Source organism: Cervus elaphus, chromosome 29, assembly GCF_910594005.1.
Source record: "Cervus elaphus chromosome 29, mCerEla1.1, whole genome shotgun sequence".
NCBI lineage: Eukaryota > Metazoa > Chordata > Mammalia > Artiodactyla > Cervidae > Cervus > Cervus elaphus.
This window is the reverse complement of record NC_057843.1, coordinates 57,261,159-57,287,755: the sequence shown is the minus strand read 5'-3', so window position 1 is coordinate 57,287,755 and position 26,597 is coordinate 57,261,159. Positions and strand designations below refer to the sequence as shown.

Here is a 26,597-nt window from a genome sequence, read left to right as displayed (position 1 = left end):
GTGGAGGAAATGCTGGGTAATTATCCCACCAGTTAAAAAAAGACCACGTCCCTATTCACCATCAGCCCTATTCGCCAGGCGTCCCCTATCCGCTTCTTTCCCCGGTACTCCTGCGGTCTGGAACTTCCGGACTAGTGTCCTGGAGCCAATAAGCACCGAGTGGCCACCTCTCCAAACCCTGCCCTCCTACTGGCCAATGAGCTTCTGAGCGGCAGGTGACGGAGCACCGCCCCCTTCCTCTCAGCCCACCAATAGGGGCCCGCGACCCGAATAGGCAGTGTCAATACGGTAAAAGCCCCACTACACCGGAGCCGCAACCTAAGATGGGCCGACTTTGTATTGAGAGCCAATTGGAGGCAAATCCCACCTCCAGGTGTCTCAATCCTTCCAATAGAGTGAGAAACTATCTCACAGCGAAAACTAGTGAGGGGACCCAATGGTAAATGAACTTTCACTCTGACTAGAGGACGCCGCCAATGGAGTAAAAAATTCACCTTCGAGTTGGCACAAGAAGCCAATGGGATGAAAAGATTCCGCGTCGACCCTGGCGGCGGAGCCAGCGGAGTGCGCCCAGGAACCCTACCCAATGGGATGACGGAGTTCCCTTCCGGCCTCGGCCGCAGCCAATGGCAGTGGCTCGCCGGCTCCCCGCCGCCCCACCTCAGCAGGCTGCAGAGCCCGAGTGCTGGCCCAGGTGGGAGGTTCCCGCGGCCGAGGGAAAGATGGCAGCGGCCCTGGTGCTGGCCGCCGGGCTCTGCGTGGCGCGTCGGGCGGTGGCGGTGGCAGGGCCTCGGGGGGTGCAGGTGAGAGGTGGCTGTGGGGCGAGGACGGGGTCCCGCGAGCTCTGACTCCCTCCAGGGCCGGGGACTGCATTCCTCCTCGGCTCCCCCCGGCTTGCGCAGCCCTAAGGCCTCGCGGGACCGCAGCCTGAGTGCCCGGCGGGGTACGTTGCCCCTCCCGAAGCGCAGGCTCCAGGGCTCTGGAGTTATGGTCGGACTGATGGTCGCGGTGGCCTCCCTTAAAACCTCGCCGCGGGAGAAACGAGCCGGCGATGACCGATGGCGTACACAGGCCCTGACCCCGAGGCCGACACAAGGTCACTGCACGATGTGCTGCCCTCTCCCAGCCAACCGAAGGCCTACCCGCCCGCAGCTCCTCAGTGCGCCCTGCAGAATTAGAGGGAGCCATTCGTTTTTTTCTCCTGGGAGCCATTCTTCTCCCCATTTACTAGAACGCTTCAAGGAGTCAGATGCACCTCATCCCTTTCTCCCACAGTGTGACACCGCTGACTTCAGCCTTCTCTCAGCCCCTGGGAACCTGGGACTTACCCTCAGTTCCCTGGGGCTGGGGTTGTGTGCGCTCAACTCCTCCCTCCATTGACTCAGGAAGACTGGAGGCAAAATTCACAGTAAGAGGTCAGGTGTGACACCCAGACGCCCTTGTGTCAAACAGGGCAGTTGTATTAAACCTAAATAAAACAGGTAACGCAGCATAAAGATCAGACAAAAAGTAATGGAAGTGGAAACTTATTACAAAGAGATCCAAAGTAGTCTTAAGAGATGGTACAAATCACCCCCTTTATATCTGACGCTGAGAGAAGGGATTTAGCTAAGGTAATTCAATAGTCCATGGGGTGAACAGGACTGAGTGACTAAACACACAATTAAACACACACTACTAAACAAAAAAAAAGCAGTAAAATAGGAACCAGGACGTAAGCCTCCGGGGTTCTCACTCTGCACCCTTTCCCCTGAACTGGGATAGATTTCCTTAGTGCTTCAGGAGTAGCACTCGGTCACACTGCTGAGTCCTGCCCTGTCATACTGCCTGTTATCTAACCAGGCCCAGCACTCTCTGGACCCACTCCCTGCTGCTGATACTCTGAAAGTGAGGAACTCTCCCCTTGAGTGGGAGCCACTAATAGGTTCTTAGAAGGGTGAAGTTAATGGCTGTCAGAGTCCAGCCTCTGCCAGCCCCACCTGAGGACATGAGAGAGGTATTGCCAGCTTCCTCCTTTGGGTGTGTCTGACCCGCCCGCAGGTCCGAGGAGCTGCAGGTGTGACTGATGGGAATGAAGTTGCCAAGGCCCAGCAGGCAGCTCCTGGGGGGGCGGCCCCAACCATCTTCTCCCGAATCCTGGATCGGAGCCTCCCAGCTGACATCCTGTATGAGGACCAGCAGGTGCGGTGCCCTTAGGACCCACTCCCTAGGAATTTCATAAATACCATCTAGCCTGTGGAAGTTAACATGGTGGCCTCTGGCCTGTCACTGCTCCCAGTGTCTCGTATTCCGGGATGTGGCCCCTCAGGCTCCTGTGCACTTCCTGGTCATTCCTAAGAAGCCCATTCCTCGGATTAGCCAGGCTGAAGAGGAAGACCAACAGGTGGGAAGGACAGGGCCAGGGTTTGGCTGGGGGAGCCCTGTATTCCTCTAGAAATTTTGCTCCCTGTAAATGAAGCAACCTGTCTCCCTCCCCTTCCCCTGCAGCTTCTAGGACACCTTCTCCTTGTGGCCAAGAAAACAGCAAAGGCTGAGGGGCTGGGTGATGGATACCGACTTGGTGAGCGATGTTTGGCCCCTGAGCCCCTCCCTCGACGGTGAATTCTCATACCTGCCCCTCTCTGTGACCATTCTTTGACCTTCCCATAATCCTCACCCCCTAACCCAAAACTCCATTTCAGTGATCAACGATGGCAAGCTGGGTGCACAGTCTGTGTACCACCTACACATTCATGTACTTGGGGGCCGACAGCTCCAGTGGCCTCCAGGTTGAACCTACCAAATGACCAGGGACTCCAGACCTGGATGTTTGGATGGGATGGGGGAAAATAGCACCCTGTGATGCTAATAAACTCGCTCTCTGTCAATTCTGGATCCTTGTCTTAAATATAAGAAGATTTATACTACAAATAGGAAAGAAAACTGATTCAAGGCTATGATCCCCCTTGACTATGGTCTGAAACACTTAAGGAAGCCCATTCTGTAAAGGAGCATTTGCCTATATATCTGTGAGCTCAAGACTCGTGGTCTACCTGGGTCAGGCTTCTAGAAAAGTAGTGGTAGGAATACGCCTGAATGAATAGAAAGAGATTGAATCCCAAGACTTGCTCAATTCACATACCAAGCCACATTCTAAGGGGGGTCTGTAAGGAGGATTATCAATGTGAGAACCTTTTACTGGAAGAGAAATAATCACACCAAAAAAAAAAGTGGCAACCCTTTGGCTAATCTCCATGTCTCACCATTTTGTTTTTGAGCTACTGTCTGATGTCTCTTCATCCTTAAAAGCTTTGAAAAAATGCCCCTGCATAAACACACAAAGAAGGCTTTTGACTGATACCATAGCCCTGTGCCTGTTCTAAAACACAAAGAACCACCTTGCTGCTGCTGCTAAGTCGCTTCAGTCGTGTCCGACTCTGTGCAACCCCATAGACGGCAGCCCACCAGGCTCCCCGGTCCCTGGGATTCTCCAGGCAAGAACACTGGAGTGGTTTGCCATTTCCTTCTCCACTGCATGAAAGTGAAAGTGAAGTCGCTCAGTCGTGTCCGACTCTTAGCGACCCCATGGACTGCAGCCTACCAGGCTGCTCTGTCCATAGGATTTTCCAGGCAAGAGTACTGGAGTGGGTTGCCATTGCCTTCTCCGAAAGAACCACCTTAGAAAACCTTAAAAAGGTCTGCTTAGGTACTGAAGCCAGCGGAACTTTAAGAGCCGGGCTGACGCGGAAGGGAATCCGGACGGAAGGCAGCCCTCCCAAACCACAGCGGGTTTAAGACTTCCGCCCCGCAGAGAACTTGCCAGCACGCTCACCCTCCACGTCCGCCCAGCTCTAGTTCTGCGCAGTCTCCTGGCATGATTTGCCGTCTCTATGGCAACCCGGTAGCTGGCGTTGGAAGATGGAGACCTCTGAGTCTACTGACAGATCGCAGTCGCGGTGAGAGCCACAGCTCTGGCTGTGGGTGGAAGGGGACAAGGAAAGTTAACAGACTTTGCTGCGCTTCTGACAGCTTTGTCGCTTTCACTTTTTTTTTTTTTTCCAGATCTTTAGACTTACAGCCCAGCTCGGACGGACTAGGGTCCAGTTCCGATCGCTTTTCTTCTTGGCATGGCCGTCAGAGATCGGCCCTGGTAGCTGCATCCGCCGCGGCTTCAGCAGCTGCTACAGCCGCCTCCACTGCCAGAGCAGCTGCATTATCGACCAAGAGCCCAGCCCCCTACTCTCATGGGAACCTGCTCGCGGAGCCCTCCTCTGACAGTCAGACAGAGCGCTACACTGCACCCAGATTTACCTACAAGACAAGCCGTGGGAGACTCGGTTTTCAGCCTGTCGGTGTTTCCCGTATTGCTCGGAATCCGTATACTACAAATGACCTTAGCTCTAGCCGTGGCCCTATTCCTGGCTCCAGTTCTGGCCCTGTTCCTGGCTCCAGCTCTGGCCCTGTTCCTGGCTCCAGCTCTAGCCCTGGTCCTGACTCCAGCTCTGACCCTGGACCTAGCTCCAGTTCTGGTCCTGGTGGTACCCCTGGTGGTGGCTCTGGTCAGGGTCCTGGTGGTGGCTCTGGTCAAGGCACTGATCTTGGTCCTGCTGTTGATTCCAGGCACAGACCAGGCCATGGGCATGGCCCTGGGTTCAACTTCTCTGCTCCTGTAGGCTACAGAAACCCCAGGGGAGATCTTATCCCTAATTATACCGGCTGCAAACACCACTGTCACTGGGAGCCGCAGAAACAATCCTGGAAATTTTTGAAAGTCTCAGAACCTGGTGCCCGAGGGCTGTGGAAGCCCCCCGAAGTTGAAGGGAAGAGTACAGTTCTCAGTGAAACACTGCCACGGGGCCAGTGCCTTCTCTACAACTGGGAGGAGGAGGTATTAAGGTTTGACCTGCTCCCTTTTCTTGAAGGCTGCCCCCAGTTGATGGGGGTGGGTACAAGGAAGGATATCATTGTCACTCAACTTGGGGCCTACAGAGAGCCACCAACTACCTGGATCAAGTCCCAGTCATGCAGGATGGCTCTGAGAGTTTCTTTTTCCGACACGGACACCGGGGACTGCTGACCCTGCAGCCACAGTCACCTATGTGCTCCTGCACCACCCAGAAAGACTCATACCAGCCCCCAACAAGCCACTCTCAGCCAATTCGAGGTATGAAACATGAGAGAATGGGCAAGAATGAGTCCAGTAGAGAAAAAAAGAGGGGAATATCAGGTGGGCCTATGGTTGTCCGAGGGGTATAAGGACAAAACCCAATTTTTCCTCATTTCCCCAACTTTGTTTCTTCTGGGTCTGTTTGTTAAGCAGCCTCCTCTATTCTGTCCATTCCCTGACCTCCCCCAGGGAAGCGTGAAGCCATACTGGAGATGCTCTTGCGCCAACAAATCTGGTGAGAGGCTGGGTGAAGGGAAATGGGGAGGGGGAGGACAAAAGTCAGGGGAGAATGCCCTTGACACCCCCCAGGCCTGTGTAGTAAAGAGGTGCAGGCAGAGCAGGAACCCACAAGGAAGGAGCCTGAGGTCGAGTCTGTGACACACCACGACTACAAGAAGGAGCTGGTGCGGGCAGGGCCTCCTGCGCCGACAAAGGTGAGAGCGCACGCACCCCACCCCCCACCCCACACCCCACACCCCCCACCCCCACCCCCACCCCCGCACAGCCCGGCCCTGACAGGCTGTGGGAAAGTAGCCAGCCCCGACGCTGAAGAGTTAACTCTTCAGGCCCGGAGTTATGCGGTATTTCCCTCACAGCTCCACGACTACCGGACAGAGCAGCCTGAAACCTTCTGGCTGGAGAGGGCACCACAGCTTCCGGTGTGTGAGGGTGACCGGGTGCTGGGTGCGGGTGAGAGGAGGGAAGGGGGCTGTTCTGTCCCGGCGTGGTGCAGAGCGGGCCCCGTCCTCATTCTGGCACCCCTCCAGGGTGTCAGTAACATCAGGACCCTAGACACGCCGTTCCGGAAGAACTGCAGTTTCTCAACGCCCGTGCCTCTGTCGCTGGGGCAGCCGTTGCCCTTTGAACCTGAGAGTTATTCCCACCAGGGAGAAATATCTTCCCTTGCCTGTCAGGGAGGGGGGCAGGGTGGTGGAGGGGGTTGAACTACTTCTGTCTAAGGGCTGAGGAGGCAGGTAGCTGTGGAATATGGAATCTCCTTCTCTCTGTGCTGGAGAGGTGGGGAGGAAGTGAATTTGGTCTGTACTTGGTGACAGGGTTTTACATAAAAAGTGTTCTCTCTCATCCTGAGACTGCTGATTCAGTGATTCTGTGAGTTACTGTGTCCATACCCCAGAACCTTTCCTTGGAGCCACCCCTAACGCAGACTGTGTCACCCATAACTGTTTTTGTTTGTTTGTTTTATATTTGGCCAAAATATTCTGGTTTAGATACAGATATTTACAGAAGGTAGGGAGGAAGGGGACCAGGCCAGAGAGGGACAGGTATATGTACAAGACTGAGCTGCAAAGGGCAACAGTTTCCATATAAGGTGGGGGTTTTATGCATGTTGGTTTCCATCTCATGTGACAATGTCCACTTCTGATGTGTGGAGAGATGATGGCTACTGCCCACCCAGGTACCAGCAGCAGGGGATTGTCTGACTTGGGAAGAAGTAGGGTTTATAGGAGCCCAGCAGGTCCTTTCCGCTCTCCTAGGAGCCAGTAAGTTCGCATCTTTCCTTTTCCCTGGAATTGGGGGAGCAGAGATAATTCAGATTCTTCTGTTATTCCTCATACCTCCCTCTCTTCCCCCATGGCCTCCACAGTCACGTTGATCCTCCCTTTCCATGATTCCCTCCCTGTGGCCTGCCATCACCTTCATCTCCACATCCCCTCGAAGCTCTAGCTGGAAGCATCCGAGCTCATCCAGGGCATCCTTGGTGGTAGAGGAGACATGAATCTTCAGGGCTGGGGCAGGACAGGAGAGATGACGGAAAGAAGAATCAAAGAAAAGGCAACCGAAGAACTGCAGTATCAGAGCTTTACCCGACCACCATGCCTCAGGGGGGTCTCAGTGTTCCCGGGGCACATGCACTAGAACCAAAATATGTCCAAGGGCAGGGCAATCAGGAACTGCAGTCTATCCAATTGAGAGATTTGGAGGAAGTCTGAAAGAAAGAAAAGGCCAACCCAGATGGAGGCTGAGGCTGATGTCTCACCTTGACCGTTAGACTCCATTCGGGAAGCAGTGTTCACTGTGTCTCCAAAGAGACAATAGCGGGGCATCTTCAGGCCGACGACCCCAGCACAGACGGGCCCTGTTAGAAGAAACAGGCTGGAAGAGCCTGGGGAAGGTGGGTACGAGGGCAGGAGGAAGAGTCAGCGCTACCTGTATGGACCCCTATGCGCAGCCGCAGTTGGTCGTGGGGTCGGTGGCGGATGCGGAAGGAAGAAACTGCATCCAGTAACGCCAGGGCCATACGAGCAATTTCTGGGGCATGACGCTGACCATTTCTGCCTGGGAGACCAGATACCACCATGTAGGCATCTCCAATCGTCTCTACCTGATTGAGAGGGGGATAAAAAGGTCATATCTATCTGTATCAATGGGGGTGGGGAAGAGTAAGAGGAGACAAGCTGAGTACCACCATGAGTCATCCTGGCAGCTGGGAAGCCAGACACTGACTGGCAAATAAGTGCCCCGGTCCTGAGAATCTGGGAGAAGCAGGCCCAATGAAGTGAGCCCTACATAAGCCCAAAGTGTCAAAGGAAAGAAAGCAGGCACTTGGCTTTGTTAACTGTACTGAAGCTGTATAAGAGAAGGCCCTGGTTTTTAGGAACTACACAGAGACTTATTTAGGAATGAAGGGCCACTGTGTCTGCCACTTACTTGCACAAGGTTCAGAAAATAATTATATGGATATATAGATAGATTTTTTTAAAATAAAGCAAATGGGAAATACAATTGGTAAATCCAAATAAAGGGTTTATGGGAATTCTTCATTATGGTAAATAAGAGATGGCAGAGTGAATCCAAAGGGAAGGGACAAGAGTGGGTATTTATTATCTACACAATGTTAGGCACTTATTCACAATAAGTCTATTATTCCCATCATACAGATAAAACATCTGAGGCTCAAGGAGCTTCTCTTACTTGCCCAAGGCCACACAGCCACAAAGTCAGATCGTTTTTTATTCCCAAGCACCATAAAGCCTACCTTAAATGACTCAATGACTTCAACAAAAAGCTTTCACTATGTATCTTGTCCTTCACCCCAATATATCATTCTATACCCACATCCTGTATACTTCCTCCATGTCTGGAGGGGATGAAGAGAAAAGATGGCTAGACTGACCATACCCTCAGTCAAAAAGTGGCAGACTAGATCTTGTGATGGTTCTGATTAGGGAAGGCTCAAGGATTCACAAGGGATTAGACTGGGATGTACAACTACAGTGCCAGAGCCTCAGCTGTCTATAAAGGGCACTCCAGCACTAGAATGCCAGAGACTCAAGCGGGAAAACTGACCACGGGGCAGGTAAGGCACGTGGGGTTCGGGAGACTGGGTTCTAAAGGTGTCAGTGGAAGGGCAGCCCCAGCTCTCACCTTGTAGACGTCAAAGTTGTCAATTATGGCATCGAAACACGTATACAGATCGTTAAGAAGTGTCACCACCTAACAGGGATGGGAAAGAAGAGGGCTTAAAACTTGTGACTGACTTTCTAAGAATTTTTAACATACGAGCCGTGACAAGATATGGAAACTCCAGAACAAGCTAGTCTTTCCTATTATCAAGGATCTCTATGCCCCAGTTAAGCTCCCCTAGGTGCCCCCCCACTGCCCCTGGCCCCTAACCTGTCTCTCACCTGCATGGGGGTGCTCTCTGCCGACAAAGCTGTGAAGCCAACGATGTCACTGAAGTAAATGGTAACGCTGTCAAAGGCCTCAGCCTGTACAGTCTCTCCCCGTTTTAACTGCTCTGCCACTGAACTAGGAGGCAAGGGTACAGTCCAAGCCAGACTCAGAGAAGGGGGCAAAGGGAGAGGAAAGGAGTGCATGGCTGGAGCAGAGATGGGTTCTAACGTGAAAGCTGAGCCTGGAGGAGGAGAAGGAAGGTGGCTGGGAAGTCATGACAGTCCAGAGCAAGATAGGGTAGACACGTGGTGGGGGTTGGAAGAGGATCCCTGGGCTGCAGGCCAAATGTCCTAAGATGGGACGGTTCTGCCTACATTCACTGGAGCGAAGCTCTGGTAGAGCAGCATCCTAAGAAGAAGGGATAGGAGGCCAGGAAGAAGGCAGCACAGCTCATTTGGAGACAGAATGAAAAACACGGTCTAGAGCCAGAATGGGCTCACAGTAGCAAGATGTGACAAAGCAGGGTTTGTTCTGAGGGTTGGGAAGGGAGTTGTCAGAAGCTGGATGAGGTAGAAAGCAATAGAGCAGATACCAAAGGAAAATTCAGGAAGGGGTCAGAAGTCTCACTGGGGTAGAATTTGGTAGAGCAGAGCCTCAGCCTTGCGTTTCTCCTCCAGGTAGGCCTGTGTGCGCTCCTCCACCAGCTTCTCCAGGTTGTTGGCATACTGCTCCATGCGCAGCAGGAGGTTGTCCAAAATGCTGGTGCCACCTTCCCTGGAAGGAGGCCAGGATATGGTACCTGCTCCAAGATGTTCAAGACTCCCAGGGCTTTCTACCCAGCCCACCCTCTTGGCCCCTCCAGCCCCACCTCATCCACTAAGACTGATGAGGCCTCTATCCCTGGGGAGCCCCTGCCCCGTCATGCCCTCTCACTTGTTAAAGCGGCGAATGAAGCCCTTAATCTGTCCAAAGTCTGGTCGTTCAGCTGGGTCCTGGGCCCAACATCGCTCCATCAGCAAAACTAGCTCTTCATTCAGTTGGGTCCGGTCAATACTTGGCCGGAAATAAGGCCGCTGACCATTCCGGACCTTCTGGACAATCTCTGAGAGTGATCAAAGGCTTGGTTGAAGAACAGGTCCTCCAGGTAGGGGAAGTGCTGGGTAGTATATTGACTCTTACCTTTGGGGCTGAGATCCAGGCCCTCCAAGTAGAAAGGCCCACTGCGAAGTGCTATCTCCTGTAAGATGATCCCAAAGCTATAGACATCAGCCTTCTGCATGCCTGTGGTCGGCAGGGGGTTCCCACTGAGCAGTTCTGGGGCAGTCCACAGCTTCTCTGAAAAGAGGAAACCAGGTCTTCAAAGATGGAATCCCCAAGCCCACGTGGGCTCATTCGCATAATGCTCGCCACAGTGCTGTCACTCCATCTCCCTCTCCCACCCTCCCTAGGTGGAAATGATCAGGGCCAGGGAGGGCAATGCAGAAGTGGGTTGTGGGGAAAGGCCTCACTGGCATAGAGGGCATGGCTGTCATCAGGTTCAGCAGTTGATCGGAAGCTGGCCAGGCCATAGTCTGTGATTTTGAGCACGAAACGACTATCCACCACACAGTTGGAGGACTTGAGACTCCCATGGGATGCAATAATGCTGTTATGGAGAAAGGCCATGCCCTGCAGGACACAGATCAAGTCAGAGGATCGGATCATATCTGGCTTAGGATACCCCCTCTCCACGAGATGGGCATTAGCTAGCTGTCTAAAGATCTCGGGGCCATAAAAACAATATGCTAATTTTGGAAGGCATCCTTTGTACAGTTTCCACTCAAAGAAGCAGGCAAAAATAGGAGAGTCATCTCTTCCATGGGTTTCCGTGGTGGTTCAGATGGTAGAGAATCTGCCTGCAATGCAGGAGACCTGGGTTTGATCCCTGAGTTGGGAAGATCCCCTGGAGGAGGGCATGGCAACTCACTCCAGTATTCTTGCCTGGGAAATCCCATGGACAGAGAGCCTGGCAGGCTATAGTCCATAAGGTTGCAAGAGTCCGACAAAACTTAGCAACTAAACCACCACCATGTCTTCCTGGTACCTTAAGCAGTATGTCAGCACCTAAGCACCAGGGACAGGAGACATGCGTAAGAAGAGGGACGAAGGGAGCTATCAGTCATTACCCTGGAAAGGGCAGTCTGTCTTCCGAGCAATGAAGGGAACAGAACTATGAGGGTGAACTCCAAGAATACTACACCCACGATGGCCTCAAATGCTTGGCCACTGCTCAGGAAGGCGTGCTTTGAGATCCAGATATTAAGAGTACCCAGATGCACCAAGGAAGATAAGCCAGTTGGAAACTTTAACGTATAACCGTGAACAGGCAGGCAGGTCGAGATGGAGGAGAAAAGTGATCTACTAGACGGAATGCGGACCAGAGAGAAAGTGGAGAGGATGGTAAATTAGGAAAACCTAGGACTTCCCTGGTGGCACAGTGGATGGGAATCTGTCTGCCAAGGCAGGGGACACAGATTCAATCCCTGGTACAGGAAAATCCCACATGACCCAGAGCAGCTAAGCCTGTGAACCGCAACTACTGAAACCTGAGCACCCAGAGCCTGGGCCCTACAACAAGAGAAGCTACTGCAACGAGCAGCCCATGAACTGCGATAAAGAGTAGCCCCTGCTTACGGCAACTAGAGAAAGCCTATAGGCAGCAACAAAGACCTAGCACAACCAAAAATAAATAAATAGTTTTTTTTAAAAAACCCTGGAAAATGGACCAAGGTAGGAGGTAGCTGCCAAGTCAGTGCAGAAGCCTGAAACTTCTGACCCCACAGGGCCAGAGCGGAGAGAACCTTTGCCTGTGAAGGACTCTAAGGCAGGTCCTTAGAAGACACAGTGGTGCTTCCCCTGGGAAGTCAGTTCGGGTGGAATAGAAAAAGGACACAGCGCTAACCAAAACTCCTCTAAATGGTTAGCTCTGGGCCTAAACAATTCAAAACTCTAGTCTCTGTCAACTCTTTCTTCTTATTTGTTTCATCTTGACATCAGCAAACCTTTGGAAATCTCCAAATTCGTGAATGTAGATATGATTAGGCTTCTGGATTTGTTATAAAACCTTTCCATCAAATCATTGTTCTCTTAAGAGTCATGTTTTTCTTATAATTTATCATCACACCTCCCGTTGAGCACCGCATCAACGTTACCTAATAATTTCTCTCTCATTTGATGGCAAACTTTACATTACACACAAAATTTTTAAAATAACTTCATTAGAACTAAGCAGAATAACCAAAGCCAGCTTCAGGTGTTGTACAGGTGATCCACTAGGCTAGCTCACTAACCCAGGGACTTGCTTCTAAACACCTGGGCAAGATGTAAATTTATACCTCCACAAATCCATGGACCTCTGGGTCACTTGAAAATAGCTGAAGCTTAGTATCTTGCTGCTGCTGCTGCTGCTGCTAAGTCGCTTCAGTCATGTCCGACTCTGTGCGACCCCATAGACGGCAGCCCACCAGGCTGCCCCATCCCTGGGATTCTCCACGCAAGAACACTGGAGTGGGTCGCCATTTCCTTCTCCAATGCATGAAAGTGAAAAGTGAAAGTGCAGTCACTCAGTCATGTCCAACTCCTAGCGACCCCATGGACTGCAGCCTACAAGGCTCCTCCATCCATGGGATTTTCCAGGCAAGAGGACTGGGTGGGGTGCCATTGCCTTCTCCGGCCTAGTATCTTAGAAGATACCAAATGATTAGCATAGTTTTCCTTGGCTTCTCAGTTTTATTTAGAGAAGTAAGTAAAACTTACTTTTTTATGTAAATGTAAACTTTACATTTACTTCGTAAAATGTTCTTTTTGAAAATGTTCAGTTTTTCTGAACAAAAGAGCAGATATGCCAAATATTGGCTAGAGAGTAAATGACAGAGAAAAATAAGGGTTAAAAAACCCAGACGATAAGTATGTTTGGAGACCACATTCATTTTTCCCTGCTAAGAGATTTTAATATAAACTCTTGGAGGTTAAAAAAATAAAAGGACGATGGAGAGAGATTTGAGGTGTCTAGTGTGGGAAAACAAAAATTTGCTACAAAGACTCTCTGTGGCAAGTAAAACTCATTCCTCCCAATTTAAAAGCCCCAGATCCCTTGTTTACCCATTATTACCCAACCTTCAGAATAAGGGGAAGTGGAGAGAATAGAATTTTTAGAGGACCAGGAAGAGAAATCCTAAGCAAAGACAGAAAAAAGGAGGTATTATTAAAGTGGATGAGCTCAAGGAGTAGGGAAGACTCACCTTAACAAGGTCATTAATGAGTGAATAACGAAACATCCAGTCCAGGTTGATGCTGTCATTTTCCAGAATATCCTGGTAAGTGACATGGAATAGATGATGTGACTATTCCAGCCCACCGTCACCCGCACAGTTGATGTAATCTTGGGTCTGTGTCCCTTGCCCCCATAATCCCCACCTAGATCCCACACCTGTAAACTCCCACGAGGACAATACTCGGTGACAATGCAGATGTTGGGAGGGTCTATGCAGGCGCCAATGAAGCGAGTGAGATGGTTAAACTGAACATCTCTCATCTAGCCAAAGAGGGAAAAAAGAAAGGAAGAAAAGAGAATTAAAAGAGCTAAAAATTAGATACAGAAATCTATCACTACAGGAGAGGACCTTTCTCTTAATTGTACTCACAACTCAAAGTCATTTATAAATGAGCCACTTGCCCTCCCAGCCAGTATTACCATTCCCTAGTCCTCTCCTTCCCCTTCCACATCCGTGTTTATCCTGGGCCCTCAATCCATACACCGTGACTTACATGTTTGAGTTCAAACAGAACCTGCCGGGTCAGCTCGATGCGCTTCTTATTCACATGTTTGATGGCCACAACATTTCCCTGAGGGTGGGAGTGAAAGGGGAAGAGGAACGTTAATCTCCGAAGGAGCCTCTGGGTGCTGGGAAAGACTAGAGAACTGTGGGAGCACCCAGGAGCTCAGCCAGACAGAGAGAGGAGGCTGGCGAGGGACAGAGGGCCACGGGAAGAGGTGAAGGATGCGGATGAGACAGGATGAAATGGTGGGGACCAGAATAAGCGGATGACTGTTCACCTTGAAGTGACCGGTGTTGGCAAAGATCTGGTATTTCCCATGGGCTGTCATGAGCGAGCCGTAACTGGATCCCCGCTGGGGCCAAGGGCAACATGGAGGCGGAAGGATGAAAGGAGCGTTAGGAGGTGGTGGCGGTGCAGGCGCTATCATTACAGGCTGATGTGCTGGGAAAGGTCCAGGGGACGAAAGGACAGGCACTCAGAGGGAAGCGGAGGGACAGCTGAGACCAGGGCTCACCAGCGACAGCGTGAGGCGGCTGCCTGCACCTTTGTGGCATCGCTCTGAATTGCCGAACTGCAGCTCTTCCCAGCGGATGCGCCACAACATGCTGGCCAGCTCCTTCTCCAGCATCAGTTTTCTGTAAGGACTGCACCCCTCAGCTGACTGGCAAGCCCGATCCTACCCCAGAAGCCAGCTTCGGGGTGGCGGGGGCTTCCCGGCAGCTCTCAAGGCTGCAGTTGTCACACCCGAGAGACAGGACAGAGAGAGAGTGAAGAGCTTCTGTGGGTCGGACACAAGCCCTGTGCTTAGGTAAAAACACAGAGACTGAAGATAAAGTACCTTCTTAAAATGCTGCCCGACTCTGTGCAACCCTATGGACTATAGCCCACCAGGCTCCTCTGTCCATGGAATTCTCGAGGCAAGAATACTGGAGTGGGTAGCCATAGCCTCCTCCAGGGGCTCGAACCCACATCTCCTACGTCTCCTGCATTGGCAGGTGCGTTCTCTACCACTAGTGCCATGGTAGCATCCATGGAAAGTTCACCTTTGCCCATAGAAGACCCCACTCAAAGTCACTAATTCTAGGCTAGTGCACCCAGTCTAGAACCAAAGTCGGGGAGGGGGAAACAAGACCAAGGCGGAAAGACAACTGACAAGAGAGGCTAGAGGCGGCGGAGTTACAGCTAAGGGGGCCTGTCAGCGGAAAGCCCAGAACTCACCGGAAGATGAGGAAGCTGGAGACACCAAACATGATGAAGGTGATCCCTGTGCCCAGCGCCACAATGGCCAGAGTTGAAAGTGGAGCTGAAGGGGAGAGGGGGGTCCCTGAGAAAGACTGTGTGTGGCCTTGTGAGCCAGAAGGGGGCGAGGCTCTTGGGTGCAGGGAGCAGACCCATCTCTTGAGGTAGAGAAGGAGGGAGCGGGTGGAGGAGACAGAGCCGAGAGTCGGGGGCAGGCGGGCATGAGCAGGAAATACGGGAACAGAAAGCAGAGAGAGGAAGGGCTGCTCCCAGTCCCTGCACACACCCACTTTTATCACAGGACGGGTCGTCCAGGTCAAAGGCACAGGGGGGATTGTCCAAGGGGGGGGCCCCCTTCACCCAGGGGATGGGCCGTCCTGTCCACCAAATCTGCTTCTCAGCTCCCGAGTAGTGAGCTGCAGGCTGTGAGGATGGAGAGAACGGGGCCCACGGGCCTGCTCCCACCAGCCTCCTCCCCCGATCCCCAGCTCCTCAGCTGCTCTTCTCCCCAGCCTGCCGCTCCCCCCACCACCGTCATGCAGCTCCAGGAGAGAAAGTAAGGCCCTGCCTCCAATGCCTTTGGTTCTGCCCCGGTAAGAACCCTAAAAGCTGGGCTTGTAGGCCCCACACTCTTCCCTGCCTCCTCCCCCATCACCTGAAAGTCCCCGGAAACCAGGTCTCCCATGGCCCACAGGACAAAATCGGTCTCCCGGTCGTTGTTCTTGTCCATAACGACCAGTCCAGTTACACCTAAGACAGAAAGGAGCACCCCTTACTTGGAGATCTGCCCTTGGCCCCTCTCCCATCTTCCCAAGCCCTCTAGTTACCTGGCGGTCCGCCCCTGCCCCCGTTCTAGCATGTGTCCACCTCAGCCCGGTGCTCTGACCCCAGCTAACTTTCTCTCCTGCCCCTGATGTCCGTTTGCCTCTGCCCATTCCACTGCTGAGCCCGCCAGCCACACTCTGGCCCTCATCTGACCCTCTCCATTACCACGGTATCTTCGTCCTTGCATCTTCTCGACAATTCGGAGTCCATCTTCCCGGGCGCCTCCCTCCCGTATGGTCTCATTCAGGACTTCGGCATACAGAAGGATCCCATCGTAGAAGCAGCCAGCAATGAGGTTCATCTGGGGGTGGTAACTTCAGCAGTGCTCTCCAAAGGTCCCGCCAGGCCCCTTCTCCAGCCCCCCTCCCATCTCTGGGGTCTCCTTCTTCCCCTCCTCCTGGCTCGCTTTCTTCCCTCCTCCCATAGCTAAGGGGCCATCCCTGCCTCGCCAGGGCAGAAGGGAAAAACCCAGATGGAAGCCGTCAGCCCCCACAGGAGGGCTGGCTCTGTGGCCAAGGCTGTATTCTGAGTTAGGGAGAAGAGCCTTTCCTCAAAGCCTGGCCTGACTCTCGGGGAAAGAGAGATCTGCTTACCAAGGAAGGGGCCAGCTCCACGCCAAAATCCTCCCGCGCTCTAAGCAGAAGACGATTCTGGAATTCCTGGTACTCAGGATTCGGGGGTTCTCGGTATGTGATGACCAATACCGTCTGGACCCACAGCACATGGGAGAGTGAAAAGGATTCAAGATGGGAATTAGGGGAAGAGAGGAGGCAGGAGAGAGAAACGTGGTGAAATACACATGATATAAAATGTACGTGGGTGACCCTGAAGGCTGAGAGGATGCTAAACACTGTGTGTGTGTGTGGTTAATACATCTGGGAAAAGGGGGGCACTCCTCACACAAGATAGATAGAACCATCTGTCAGTGGATGGTTCCGGGAATGTGGAGACTAAGAAACAGACAAAGCCGACTCCACCCACCAGGCGGGCTCTTCATCTCCCTGAAGCCCCTGCTGTCCCTCAGAGCTCCTCGGTCCCTTCCCCTCTGGGTACCTGTTACCGGCAAGGACAACCCTGAGCAACAGCTCCTCTCCCTGGTGCTAATACTGCTAATGCTATCAGCAGAATGTTGGCCCAGTGCTTCCACCCAGCGAGTTAAAGAGATTTCAGGTCCCGTGACAAGTGGGGGAAATACTTTGAGAGAATGATTCCATCTGCAAAAAGCCACGAGCCCATCCCTTTAACGTGTGCAGAACACCCACTGTGTGTAGTACTGCCCTGCATACCAGCCTAGTCCCACAAGTCATGAGTCACAAGGAAAGCACACGGGCCCACGCCCACACACACCTCACAGGTAAGCCAGTGACACATGTGGTCTTAGCTGTGTACACTTCTCCCTGGCCACAGTCAGCATTTCTCCATCTTCCACGGGGGTGCCTGCCTGGCTCCCACCGCCCTCACACACGTCCCCCTTCTTGGCCTCTGCCTGCACCTCGGGCCTCCACAATCACTAGCCTCTCTGCCTTGGTCAGAAAACCGGCATGACAACTTTGGGGAAAGACTGTAGATCAATATATTTTCTGAAATGGTAGATTAAAACAAGTCATTTCTAGCAATTGTGTTAATCCGTGTCTTTAATCCCTAAAGTATCATAGAGATACTAGATATATTACTTATGATCCATTCTAGATCAATTCACTCCGGGTACGAAATAGTGAAGTCAGCTCATAACACATATTCAGTATACAGACTAGAGTTTGCCTACTGAGGTAGTTATTCTTACTGGAGTGTGCGGATGATTGACCGCACATTGCTAACACTCTTCCACTGTCAGACAGAATTAAAAAGGAGAGGGAGACTGAGGGTGGGGCTGGAAGGGTTCATTCAGGAACACGTATTCAATGAATAAAATAAGAACAGAAAGGTAGGACATGGCTGACAATGTAAAAAGTTAGTTAAAAGACTCGAGGGACTTTCCCTGGAGGTCCAGTTGTTAAGAATCCACCTGCCAATGCAAAAGATACAGGTTTGAGCCCTGATCCGAGAAGGTCCCACGTGCCACAGAGCAGCTGAGTCCACGCGCCACGACTACAGAGCCTACGCTCTAGAGCCCGTGCTCCCCAGCAAGAGAAACCACTGCAATGAGAAGCCTGCACACCTCAACAGCAGCCCCGACTCGCCACAGCGAGAGAAAGCCCACTCGCACCAATGAAGACCCAGCACAGCCAAAGATAATAAATAAATACAATTTTTTAAACATTACCAAAAAAACCTTGAAAAGATCAGGCTTCACACAATTTATATTTCAATACAAATGTTGATGATAGATTTCCAGTGCTTTTTAAAAAAGTAATTCCCTAGGTTGGTTTGTTTGCTAGACCAGCAGTTCTCAAATGTTTTTGGTCTCACAACCCCTCACTACTAGAAATTACGGAGGACCCCCAGGAGTCTGTAATTTGGATTACATCTATCAATATTTGCCAGAGGAGAAATAAAAACTGACAAAGTTCTAAAGCGCAAGAATACACAAGCACACCTTCTATAGCTGCCAGAGTGATGACATCATCTCACATCACGTAGCCTCTGGAAAACTCCACTGTACAATCATGGAAGAATGAGAGTGACAAATAACATCTCAGTATTTTTAAAATAGTTTTGACCTCATGGTCCCCATAAAAGGATTCCAGGGGCCCCCAGGATCCCAAGACCACACATCGAAAACTGCTCTGCTAGACTCTTCTGCTGTGGTTACTAGCTACTAAAAAAGAGAGAGAGAAGCAGAAGAACCGCCAAAGAATTGCTGTTCTTGCTCAGGGGCTAGAGAGAAGGTAAAGGTAGGTCACTGTCCCGTTTCATAGGGGACCCCAGCTGGGAAAAAAAAAAAAACAAGCAAAGGCTGCCAAAAATGAGTGCAGCAGTGATGGAAGCCCGAAGGGCACCCAGGAAATGTGGAAGCGCAGCAGACGCCTGGCCCAGCCCATGGGCCCACCCGCACCCAACCCCGATCAATGGACAGAATGGTGGTCTCCAGAGGAGATGCTGCCCCACACAGCCCTTGGTTTAGTGCTGGCGTCCATTCTAGATGCTGGAGTCCCCGCTCTGTAACCTAGTCTCATGCTGGTCACCTAGGTGGTGGCTTTTGCCTGGATTTCTGGGCCAGTCTGTCCAATGTTCTAAAATGTCCAGACAGAGGCTCTGGGTCCTTAGAGCTGAGTCACTTGTTTAGCTCTACCATATCTACTTATTTTTCCCCTCTCCTGACTGATCATCTCGGTTTATAGTATCTGCCAGCTCTACTTCTATCTAGAAGAATTCCTGACTCTGTCCCCCTCTTCCCAACACACACCTTGATTTAACTCAGCAAACATGTGCTGGGCACACACACTACACAGGTAAGCATGATCCCTGCCCTTTAGCAGCTATGGTTTAATGAGGGAGAAAAATCATAGCAACAGACTCAATTTTAGGGTCCTCTCCCCCACGCTATCTAGTATCCGGCACAAGCTGGGACCCTTTCCTCGGGCACGACAGCCACCTGGAAAGGCTGTGGACATCTGTATCAGGGGCTCCTCATCTCTGCTGCCACCTTCTCCAGGCTAGCCCAGTCTGGGACCACAGTGGGCCAGGTATGTCTGGGGTGAGGCCTCTCTGCTCTTTCATCCTTGTCTGAAACTGACCACACAACCTCCCTAACCCCCTGCCCGGCTTTGGGATCAGAAAAGGCTAAGAACAGCTTTGTCAGAGGATACCCCATCACCCCCGCTCCCCACCTCACCACCTTGATGGTCCATTCGGCATGTTCTTGACTGCCCCTTCTCTTGTACTGTAGCAAAACCTCCCTCTTTGCTTTTCTGTCTGAATAACGCCTACAGTGAGTGGGAGAGCTGAGAATTAATTTACAGTCAGCCCTTGAACAACATGGGTATGAACTGCATGGGTCCACTGATAATGCGGCCTTTTTTTTTTTTCCCAGTAAACACAGACCACAGTACTGTATGATCCATGGTCGGCTGAATCCACAGATGTGGAACTTCTGATGGGGAGGCCCGGCTATAAAGTGATGCTCAGATTTTTGACTGCATGGAGGGGTGGGTGTCCCTGATTCCCACAACGTTCAAAGATCAATTGTCTGTAACTAATTGTTAGTGGACTATATCCCTCCTCCCCTATCCTAAATGCTGGGGCCTCTTGGCTGGTAGAAATTCTCCCACAAGAGAGAAAGTTGTTCCCTCCACAAAGAAAATGTGGCCCAGAAGGCTGTGGAATCTTGCTATCTGGGAGGGTCAGGGAGACGTTCCTTGACCACGGTAGCTAAAGCACAGTTCCCTTGTTACTCTCTTCTCAAACCACTCCATTGGTTTTTTTTAAGTACCATACTACATCACAATTTGTTCTATGCTAGTATTGTTGCTTATTTGTTTATGTTGGTCTACTCTACTGAATGTAGACTCCAAAAAGGCAGGGACTATATCTGTTATGTTCTCTGCTGTATACTAGTACCTAGCACAGTGACTGGGACGTAACAGGTGCTCAATAAACTCTAATAGAATGAGTCAGTCTTCAAATGAATCAAACATTGGCTGAAGAGTACGTTCCAGAGGAGATAAAGTTAGTCACAAGAGTGGGAAATTCAGTCCAGCCTGAGGATTCAGGGATTGTTTCCAGAAGGGAAGATAACTGATCCGAGTCCTAAAGAATGCCTTATTCAGACAGACAAAAGGTGAGAGGGCCATTTTAGGCAAAAGTCACAGCATCAACAAAACCTGTCCTGCCCCTGCCTGTGTTCACGTGTGACAGTCACAGACTCATGCTCAGGAGTCCACACAGATACGTCATTCACAGTCAGACACAACCAAATACAAAATCACAGCCACAGCCACGGGGCGCTCAACCCAGCGCTCAGTGACCACCGAGAGGGGTGGGCTGAGGAGGGAGATGGGAGCGGGGTTCAGGAGGGAGGGGACACACGTCTGCCTGCGGCTGGCTGCTGATGTGTGGCAGAAACCAACACAAGTATCGAAAGCAACCATCCTCCAATTAAAAAAAAAAAAAACAGTCATATTAAAACCTCACTTACTAGAGAAGGTGGCCAAACAAGTCCAGCACTTATACATACCTACTTAGAGTCAAACAATCTAAGGGTTGAAAGGACCTTAAGGTTATCCCATATGCCACCTCAAATCCTTTTGGGAAAAGGAGGGATACACATAAATAAGTTTTAAAAAATACTTATGCACACAAATCAGTGAAAAATTGGTGGGAGGAAAGGGGAGCAGTTCACGGGTATGATTTTAACAGGCAGAGATTTGGGGTGAAGGCAGGAAGAGCCCTGTGAACAGAAGGAGCAGGGAGCATCAAGACAAGGGGAAGCTTTTGGTCGCGGGTTTGAGAGAGGTCTAGCCGCCGACGTACTCAGCAGTACTGGAAAGTAAGATTTTAAAAGTGGGTTGAGAACAGACTGTAGGAAATCTTAAAGGTCATGAAAAGGAGTCAGGACTTCATTCAGTGGGAAATCAGTCATTTAAAGTTCTGAGCAGAGATGTGAACAGAGTCATATCAGTTCTCCCTACAAGTTGTTTCTCACATCCATTTCTTTTCATTCCTGCTACCATCACCACCCCCTGGAGAAGGAAATGGCAACTCACTCCAGTATTCTTGCCCTGGGAAACCCTGTGGACAGAGGAACCTAGCGGGCTGCAGTCCATGGGGTCGCAAAGAGTCAGACACAAATGAGCACAGACACATCATCACAGCTCAAGCCACACCTCTGTGCCTCATTCTAACCTGTTACATACAGGTGGTCTCACTGCGTCCAGTCTTCTCCTCTTCCAATCCAACCTGAATTCTGTCAGTATACTTCTCATCACACACACACCAAAAAAACTCGAAAACTTGGCCATTCAAGTCCAAGCACCTCAGTCTTAGGTTCAGGGCTCTTCTTAATCTGAGGCTACCCCTGCAACATTATTTCTTATAATCTGTCCCCAAGTGAACCACTCTTTCTTGTCAGGTCAGTTTGCCTTGAACCCCCAAACAGATCCATTCCTGTCTTTTTCTCTTAGCTGCCTGGATCCTCTTTCCCACTCTAACTAGGAAAACAACATCTGTCTTTAAAGTCACAATAGAGTCTTGCTTCCTTTATCAAAGCCTTCCCTAAACCCAGCCCACAGTGACTCTCTCCTCTGAACCACTCATGTTCTTAGCATCTCTTCCAGGACCTGTAATCACATCCTATCTCTTACTTATATCTAACCGTACTGGAATCATGCCTCACCTCTGCAGAAAGGGTGGAAGCCCTCCTAGGGGCTGGGACTAAGTCTTCTCCTGAACTTTTCTCCCTGACAGTATATCTACCATTGGTACTTAGGAAAGCCAGCCATTCCAGGATCTTAAGAGGTTGCCTTGGCAGGCACACGGAGAGAGAGCCACAAAGGTGAGGCTAGGCTAGAAAATCCCCTGTCCATTTCACCCCTATGGTTTACAATTCTCGCCCTATTGCTGGGGCTTCTGTGGGGTTTTGTGAAAGAGAATTCCCCCAAAAGTTCCTCTCCTGCTTCAAGTTTGGTTCAGATGATACCTGAAATGCTTCTCTGAGGGCCTGGGCCTGTTCCCGGGTGCGATTATCCTGCCAGGGCCGGCCCATGGAGCGTGTGGGGCCCGCGCGGAGACTCTCCCCAAAGACGTCCAGGTAAAAGAAGACGTAGTCCCCGTTGGTCAGGTTCTCCCTCTGCGCCTGCAGCAGGATGTCGTGCAGCATCTCCAGAGGGCCGCAGATGTACACAACTGGGAGCAGGCACACGGGGGGCCTGAGAGAGGGGCCAGGGCCCCGACAGCCCCCTCTGACCAGCTGCCTCTCCGTGCTTGGCGAGGAGCAGAGGCCCTGACCTACCAACCACCCACCAGATGTCCCCCAGCCCTCCCCTTGGGAGTCTATGTCATAAGTACCCTGGGGCCATAAGGACCATCTGGCAGAAGTCAGAGCCTGACTCCAGACTCCAAAGGAAGGGAGCTATCCCTCAAGCCCCTCCTCTTCCCAGAGCCCCGCCGTCTGCCTCCCACCCGACCTCCTCACTCCCCCACTCTGCCCTGCCTCTCCCTAGGCTCAAAGGCACGGATGGCTCAGAATTTCTCTCAGTGTGAGCTTTACCTGTCTTTCCCCACCAAATCTGCTGTACCTCAAAGCCCATTAACAGAGTCCTCACTCTTCTTATGCCTCCAAGGGGTCCTGGCAGCCCAGTCTGAGAAGTCTCTGCTCACAGACAGGCACACATTTTGGAGTGACCATCCACTACATTCACCACTCCGGGGCACTCACACTGCTGTCCAGATTCAACTTCCCCCAGCCCCACACTCTCCCTGACCCAAGCGTCACCCTCCATGCTATCTTCTTCCTTGTTCACATCTACCTGTGAACAGCCACCAGCAGCCCCCCCTGCCACCCAATACAATGCCTCAGGCCTCTCCCAGGGGCTCCATCCACATCTGCTTCTCGATCCCAACCACCAGCATCAATCAGCTCCTCAACACCCGTGTCCATCTACAGCCTCCCAGTGCCAAGCCCCAGGGACACCGCGACCCTCCTCGCCTAGCCCTAACACAGCCCCGGCCACACTCACTGCGCCCGTTGGCCCGGATGAAGTGGGTGGCCTGCTCAGGGCCCCCCGGCTCACGGGCATACACCTGGTGCTGTACACTGAGGTTGATGCCCTGCAGGGCCTCAAAGACGCCCTCGATGGTGAAGTAGTGAGGCCGGTCATCTGTGCGAGCATCCAGATACAGCAAGGCAGCACGGGCGGTCCAGTTGAAGTGCCCGTGGAGCATCACTACAAACTCACCCAGTTTGGGAGCAGAGGGGCCAGTGCGCACCAGGGTTCGGTAATGCTCACTCTTAGCCGAAAACCCAGAGGCCACAGCACCCGCGGTCAGCAGGGGAAGGCGCCAGTGTGAGGCAAAGCGAGCCACAGAGGCGGCGGGGTACACGCAACCCGGGCCCAACAGAAGGTCGGGGTCATGGTACAACTTGAGATCCACAGCGCGCAGAGGGGCCAGGTACTCAGAGCAGGCGCCGTCCAGCTCCGAGCTGACGAAGCGGAGGTCCACGGGCAGCGCCCGGCCCAGCGCCTCCACGGCAAGGGCCACAGCGGGACCCACCCGCGGCCAGGCCCAGGCATAGCTCAGGTTGTGTTCGGGCAGCACCACCGCCAGCGTCAGGTTGCGCGCCCCGGGAGGGCGCACCCCACCTGCCAGGGCTGCCACGACCAGCAGGAGAGATGGCAGTGCCATGGGGAGCAAGCGGGGGCCCCACCGCCCCCAGAAGCCGGGGCCAGGCGGGCCTACGGGGGAGGCCCCAGCACCACCCAGCCTGGAACCAGGGGAAGACCGCCAGAAGAGAAGTGATGATGAGCCAGGAGGGCTGGGACACAGGAGAGGGGCAGGGATGGGCGAGGAAGAGGACGGAGGAAGGGAGCCCCGGGGAGCGGGTGAGGACTGGGTCCAGCAGCCCCGGGCTCGGGCTGAGGAGGACTAAGGGTAGGGTGGCAGGGGGACGGAGGGGCCGAGGGGGCCTGTGACTGGGATGTGGACAGTGAGGGGTGAAGTCGCCTGATGAATCTGAAGCTGAGAAGGAAAAGGGGATCCGAGACTGGGATGGGGTGGGGGTGGGGGGCAGGCTGGTACAAAGAGAAGGCCTGGGGGGCACCTCACAGCCGAAGGGGCTAGGAGGGCAGAGAGCTGCGGAAAGGAGGACCAGGGGGATAAGGTGGGAGGGGGCTGGCGCGGCGGAAGGACTGGGACCATGGGCGGCGGGGAGCGAAGCGAGGCCTGGGCCCGAGGGGAAGGAAGGCAGGGGTGAATCTCCCTGAGAAGGCTTCTCCCGAAGCTCCTGCTGGGACTAACGGGCCCAGGGCGCTGGTCCCATCCGGAGCTGCGGCGGCCCCGCCCGTGTCCCAGCTCCTCTCTGCTCCGCTTCTCCTGGGCCCGGGCGGCCCGCGCAGCCCCGCGCTTCCTCCCGCCCCCTGCCTGGGCCCCCGGGCGCGCCGCTCGTCCGGGTCAGGTCGCCGCGGCCCGGCCGTCTCCGCTCGCTGCGCCGGCGGCGGCCGAGTGCGACTCCCCGGGCAAGCCGCCCGCCCCCGCCCCGCGCCGTCCCCGCCCCCGCCCCGCGGCCCCTCCTTCTCCCCGCCCGGCCCCACCCTCCGGCGCCTGCTGTCTCCCCCAACCCGCACCCCCGGCCCCCCGCACCCTCCACCCCTACCCGGCCGCCCGGGGCCCTCCCAGGTCTCACGCCCACCCAGGGGGCGCCGCGCAAGGGCCTCCCAGGCCGGCGAGGTTCCGGGCGTCCCCTCACTCTGAGGCCTGCCCGGTCTCCTCCAGGCCCCCCGGGCCACCCCAGCGCGCGCTGTCCATCTCACTCCCAGGAGCCGGGGCCTCTCTACACGGCCCTCGCGCATCCTGCTCTTCTGAGGGTCTCCTTTCTCAATTCCCCCGAGTCCCTCAGACACTCCAGTCTCAGGAAGAAGTCTGGAACCCCCACGTATTTGGTATCCTCACTTGTCCTCCACCTAGCGAGCCACACCACCCTTCTCACTGCCGGGAACGCTCTCTCCCCGTCACCAGCAAAACATGCTTGCTCTCTGGAAGAACAGGCCCCTCCAGGACCAGGGCGTCCCAAGGACCGATTTTTCCTGAGTCCTTGCGAAGTCCGTAAGTCTCCCTTTTCCTTAAGACTCAACTCTTCAATCTCTCTCTTGCTGGCCCTACGCCCCGTCTGTGCCCTCCCGGGTCCTCAGAGGCCACCACAGCCCACGGGGCTTCCATCACACCATCTGCTCCTGGGCAGGACCCCAGAACAGCCTCTTCTCTTTGTCTCCCTTCACGGCCCAGGCTCGCACCAGAGAAAACCTCAGGGGATGACTCAGCAGAGCATTTCCAGCAGTAGAAGCCCACTGTGTCCCCTTCGGGTTCCACCCTCCCTCCTAAGCGTCCAGCGTGGAAGGCTCACCCCAGACACCCCAGATCTGGAGGAGCTGGATCTGATTGCGAGGACCAGCTTGGGAGGGGTGAAATCGCGGTTGCTGGGAGGAACTGCCATGGGACCTTAGGGCGTTTTCCTCACATTGTCATTGAGGAGATGCACATCAACCCATTTCCCTCCCCCTGCCGAGAGCCACAGGGCATCTCCTGCTTCAGGCCACTTCTCCAGCAATCACGATGCCAAGAAGCTGAGAGCTCCCGGGACGAGCCAGAAGGGTGGGTGTGCAGGGGGAGGAGGGGCCCACTTTCTCTGAGGTGGAGGCGACACCTAGTGGTTTGGGGAGGGAACTAAAGAACAATGCCATTTTATTCTCAGGTACAATATTTCTTTATTGAACACTGTCTGCCTTGCACAAGCTATGGGGGTGAATGCACAAAGCTGAATGATACAGGCTTACCTTTGAGGAGCATTCATTTGGAACCCCTTGGGCTCAGAGGCCAAAGGCAAGCCCCCCAACAACCTCTTTTGCCCTCAAGCCAGTAGAAATGGAAACCTTTGGATAGCTCTTTAATACAGACATGTAACTCCAGTTCCAGCTCCTGACACTGTTAGTGCAAAGAAACTTCATCCTATCTGAGCAAGGAAAAGGATAGACCAGACAAACGGGTAATGAGACAACCCGAAAAAGACATGACTCTTAACTTCACATACAATCAACCAAATACTTTTCAAGCAACTACACACATTTTAATCAGAGAAGCAAATCCAAATGACACAGTCTCTGCCAGAATCACAGAATTTCAGTGCTAGGAGGAATCTTATAAATATATTGTTCACTCCTCTTCAAATATTTCAAGATATTTCACTTCAATTATTTAAAGATAATTGAAAACTGAGTCTCTGAGAGAGAAATCCCATAGCTTCCTCTCCTGCCCCTCTCCCCCAACCCTACATGGTTTTTTG

The 26,597-nt window shown here is 52.9% G+C and overlaps 3 protein-coding genes across 21 annotated transcripts; 2 read left to right on the top strand and 1 right to left on the bottom strand.

The window, feature by feature from the left end:
• Nucleotides 1-653: 653 nt before the first annotated feature.
• Nucleotides 654-2,867, top strand: HINT2 (histidine triad nucleotide binding protein 2). Its single transcript, XM_043891413.1, has 5 exons — nt 654-803; nt 2,041-2,181; nt 2,279-2,383; nt 2,488-2,560; nt 2,682-2,867. The coding sequence occupies exons 1-5, from the start codon at nt 723-725 to the stop codon at nt 2,771-2,773; spliced, it is 492 nt and encodes a 163-aa protein (XP_043747348.1). The 5' UTR covers nt 654-722; the 3' UTR covers nt 2,774-2,867.
• A 679-nt stretch (nt 2,868-3,546) lies between these two features.
• SPAG8 (sperm associated antigen 8) lies at nt 3,547-6,229 on the top strand. Of its 12 annotated transcripts, XM_043891035.1 has the most exons (7): nt 3,550-3,935; nt 4,042-4,867; nt 4,969-5,143; nt 5,336-5,381; nt 5,466-5,580; nt 5,743-5,805; nt 5,914-6,229. In XM_043891035.1, the coding sequence occupies exons 1-7, from the start codon at nt 3,898-3,900 to the stop codon at nt 6,088-6,090; spliced, it is 1,440 nt and encodes a 479-aa protein (XP_043746970.1). In that variant the 5' UTR covers nt 3,550-3,897; the 3' UTR covers nt 6,091-6,229. The 12 variants fall into 12 exon arrangements, 4 of the variants coding, with proteins under 4 accessions (XP_043746969.1, XP_043746967.1, XP_043746970.1 ...); XM_043891034.1 differs by having other exon boundaries at nt 3,547-3,935; nt 5,743-6,229; XM_043891033.1 differs by having other exon boundaries at nt 3,553-4,867.
• Nucleotides 6,230-6,328: 99 nt separating this feature from the next.
• NPR2 (natriuretic peptide receptor 2) lies at nt 6,329-24,775 on the bottom strand. Of its 8 annotated transcripts, none has more exons than XM_043891024.1 (23): nt 23,281-24,748; nt 22,812-22,913; nt 22,242-22,447; nt 16,258-16,371; nt 15,830-15,965; nt 15,495-15,589; nt 15,130-15,262; nt 14,819-14,903; nt 14,115-14,244; nt 13,878-13,952; nt 13,589-13,666; nt 13,251-13,355; nt 13,063-13,134; nt 10,291-10,450; nt 9,962-10,117; nt 9,716-9,884; nt 9,410-9,556; nt 8,794-8,917; nt 8,534-8,602; nt 7,316-7,490; nt 7,146-7,244; nt 6,803-6,894; nt 6,329-6,672 (listed from the first exon to the last, which is right to left on the bottom strand). In XM_043891024.1, the coding sequence occupies exons 1-23, from the start codon at nt 23,945-23,947 to the stop codon at nt 6,607-6,609; spliced, it is 3,255 nt and encodes a 1,084-aa protein (XP_043746959.1). In that variant the 5' UTR covers nt 23,948-24,748; the 3' UTR covers nt 6,329-6,606. The 8 variants fall into 8 exon arrangements, with proteins under 8 accessions (XP_043746959.1, XP_043746960.1, XP_043746963.1 ...); XM_043891025.1 differs by having other exon boundaries at nt 14,115-14,235; nt 23,281-24,747; XM_043891028.1 differs by lacking the exon at nt 22,812-22,913 and having other exon boundaries at nt 23,281-24,775.
• Nucleotides 24,776-26,597: the final 1,822 nt, after the last annotated feature.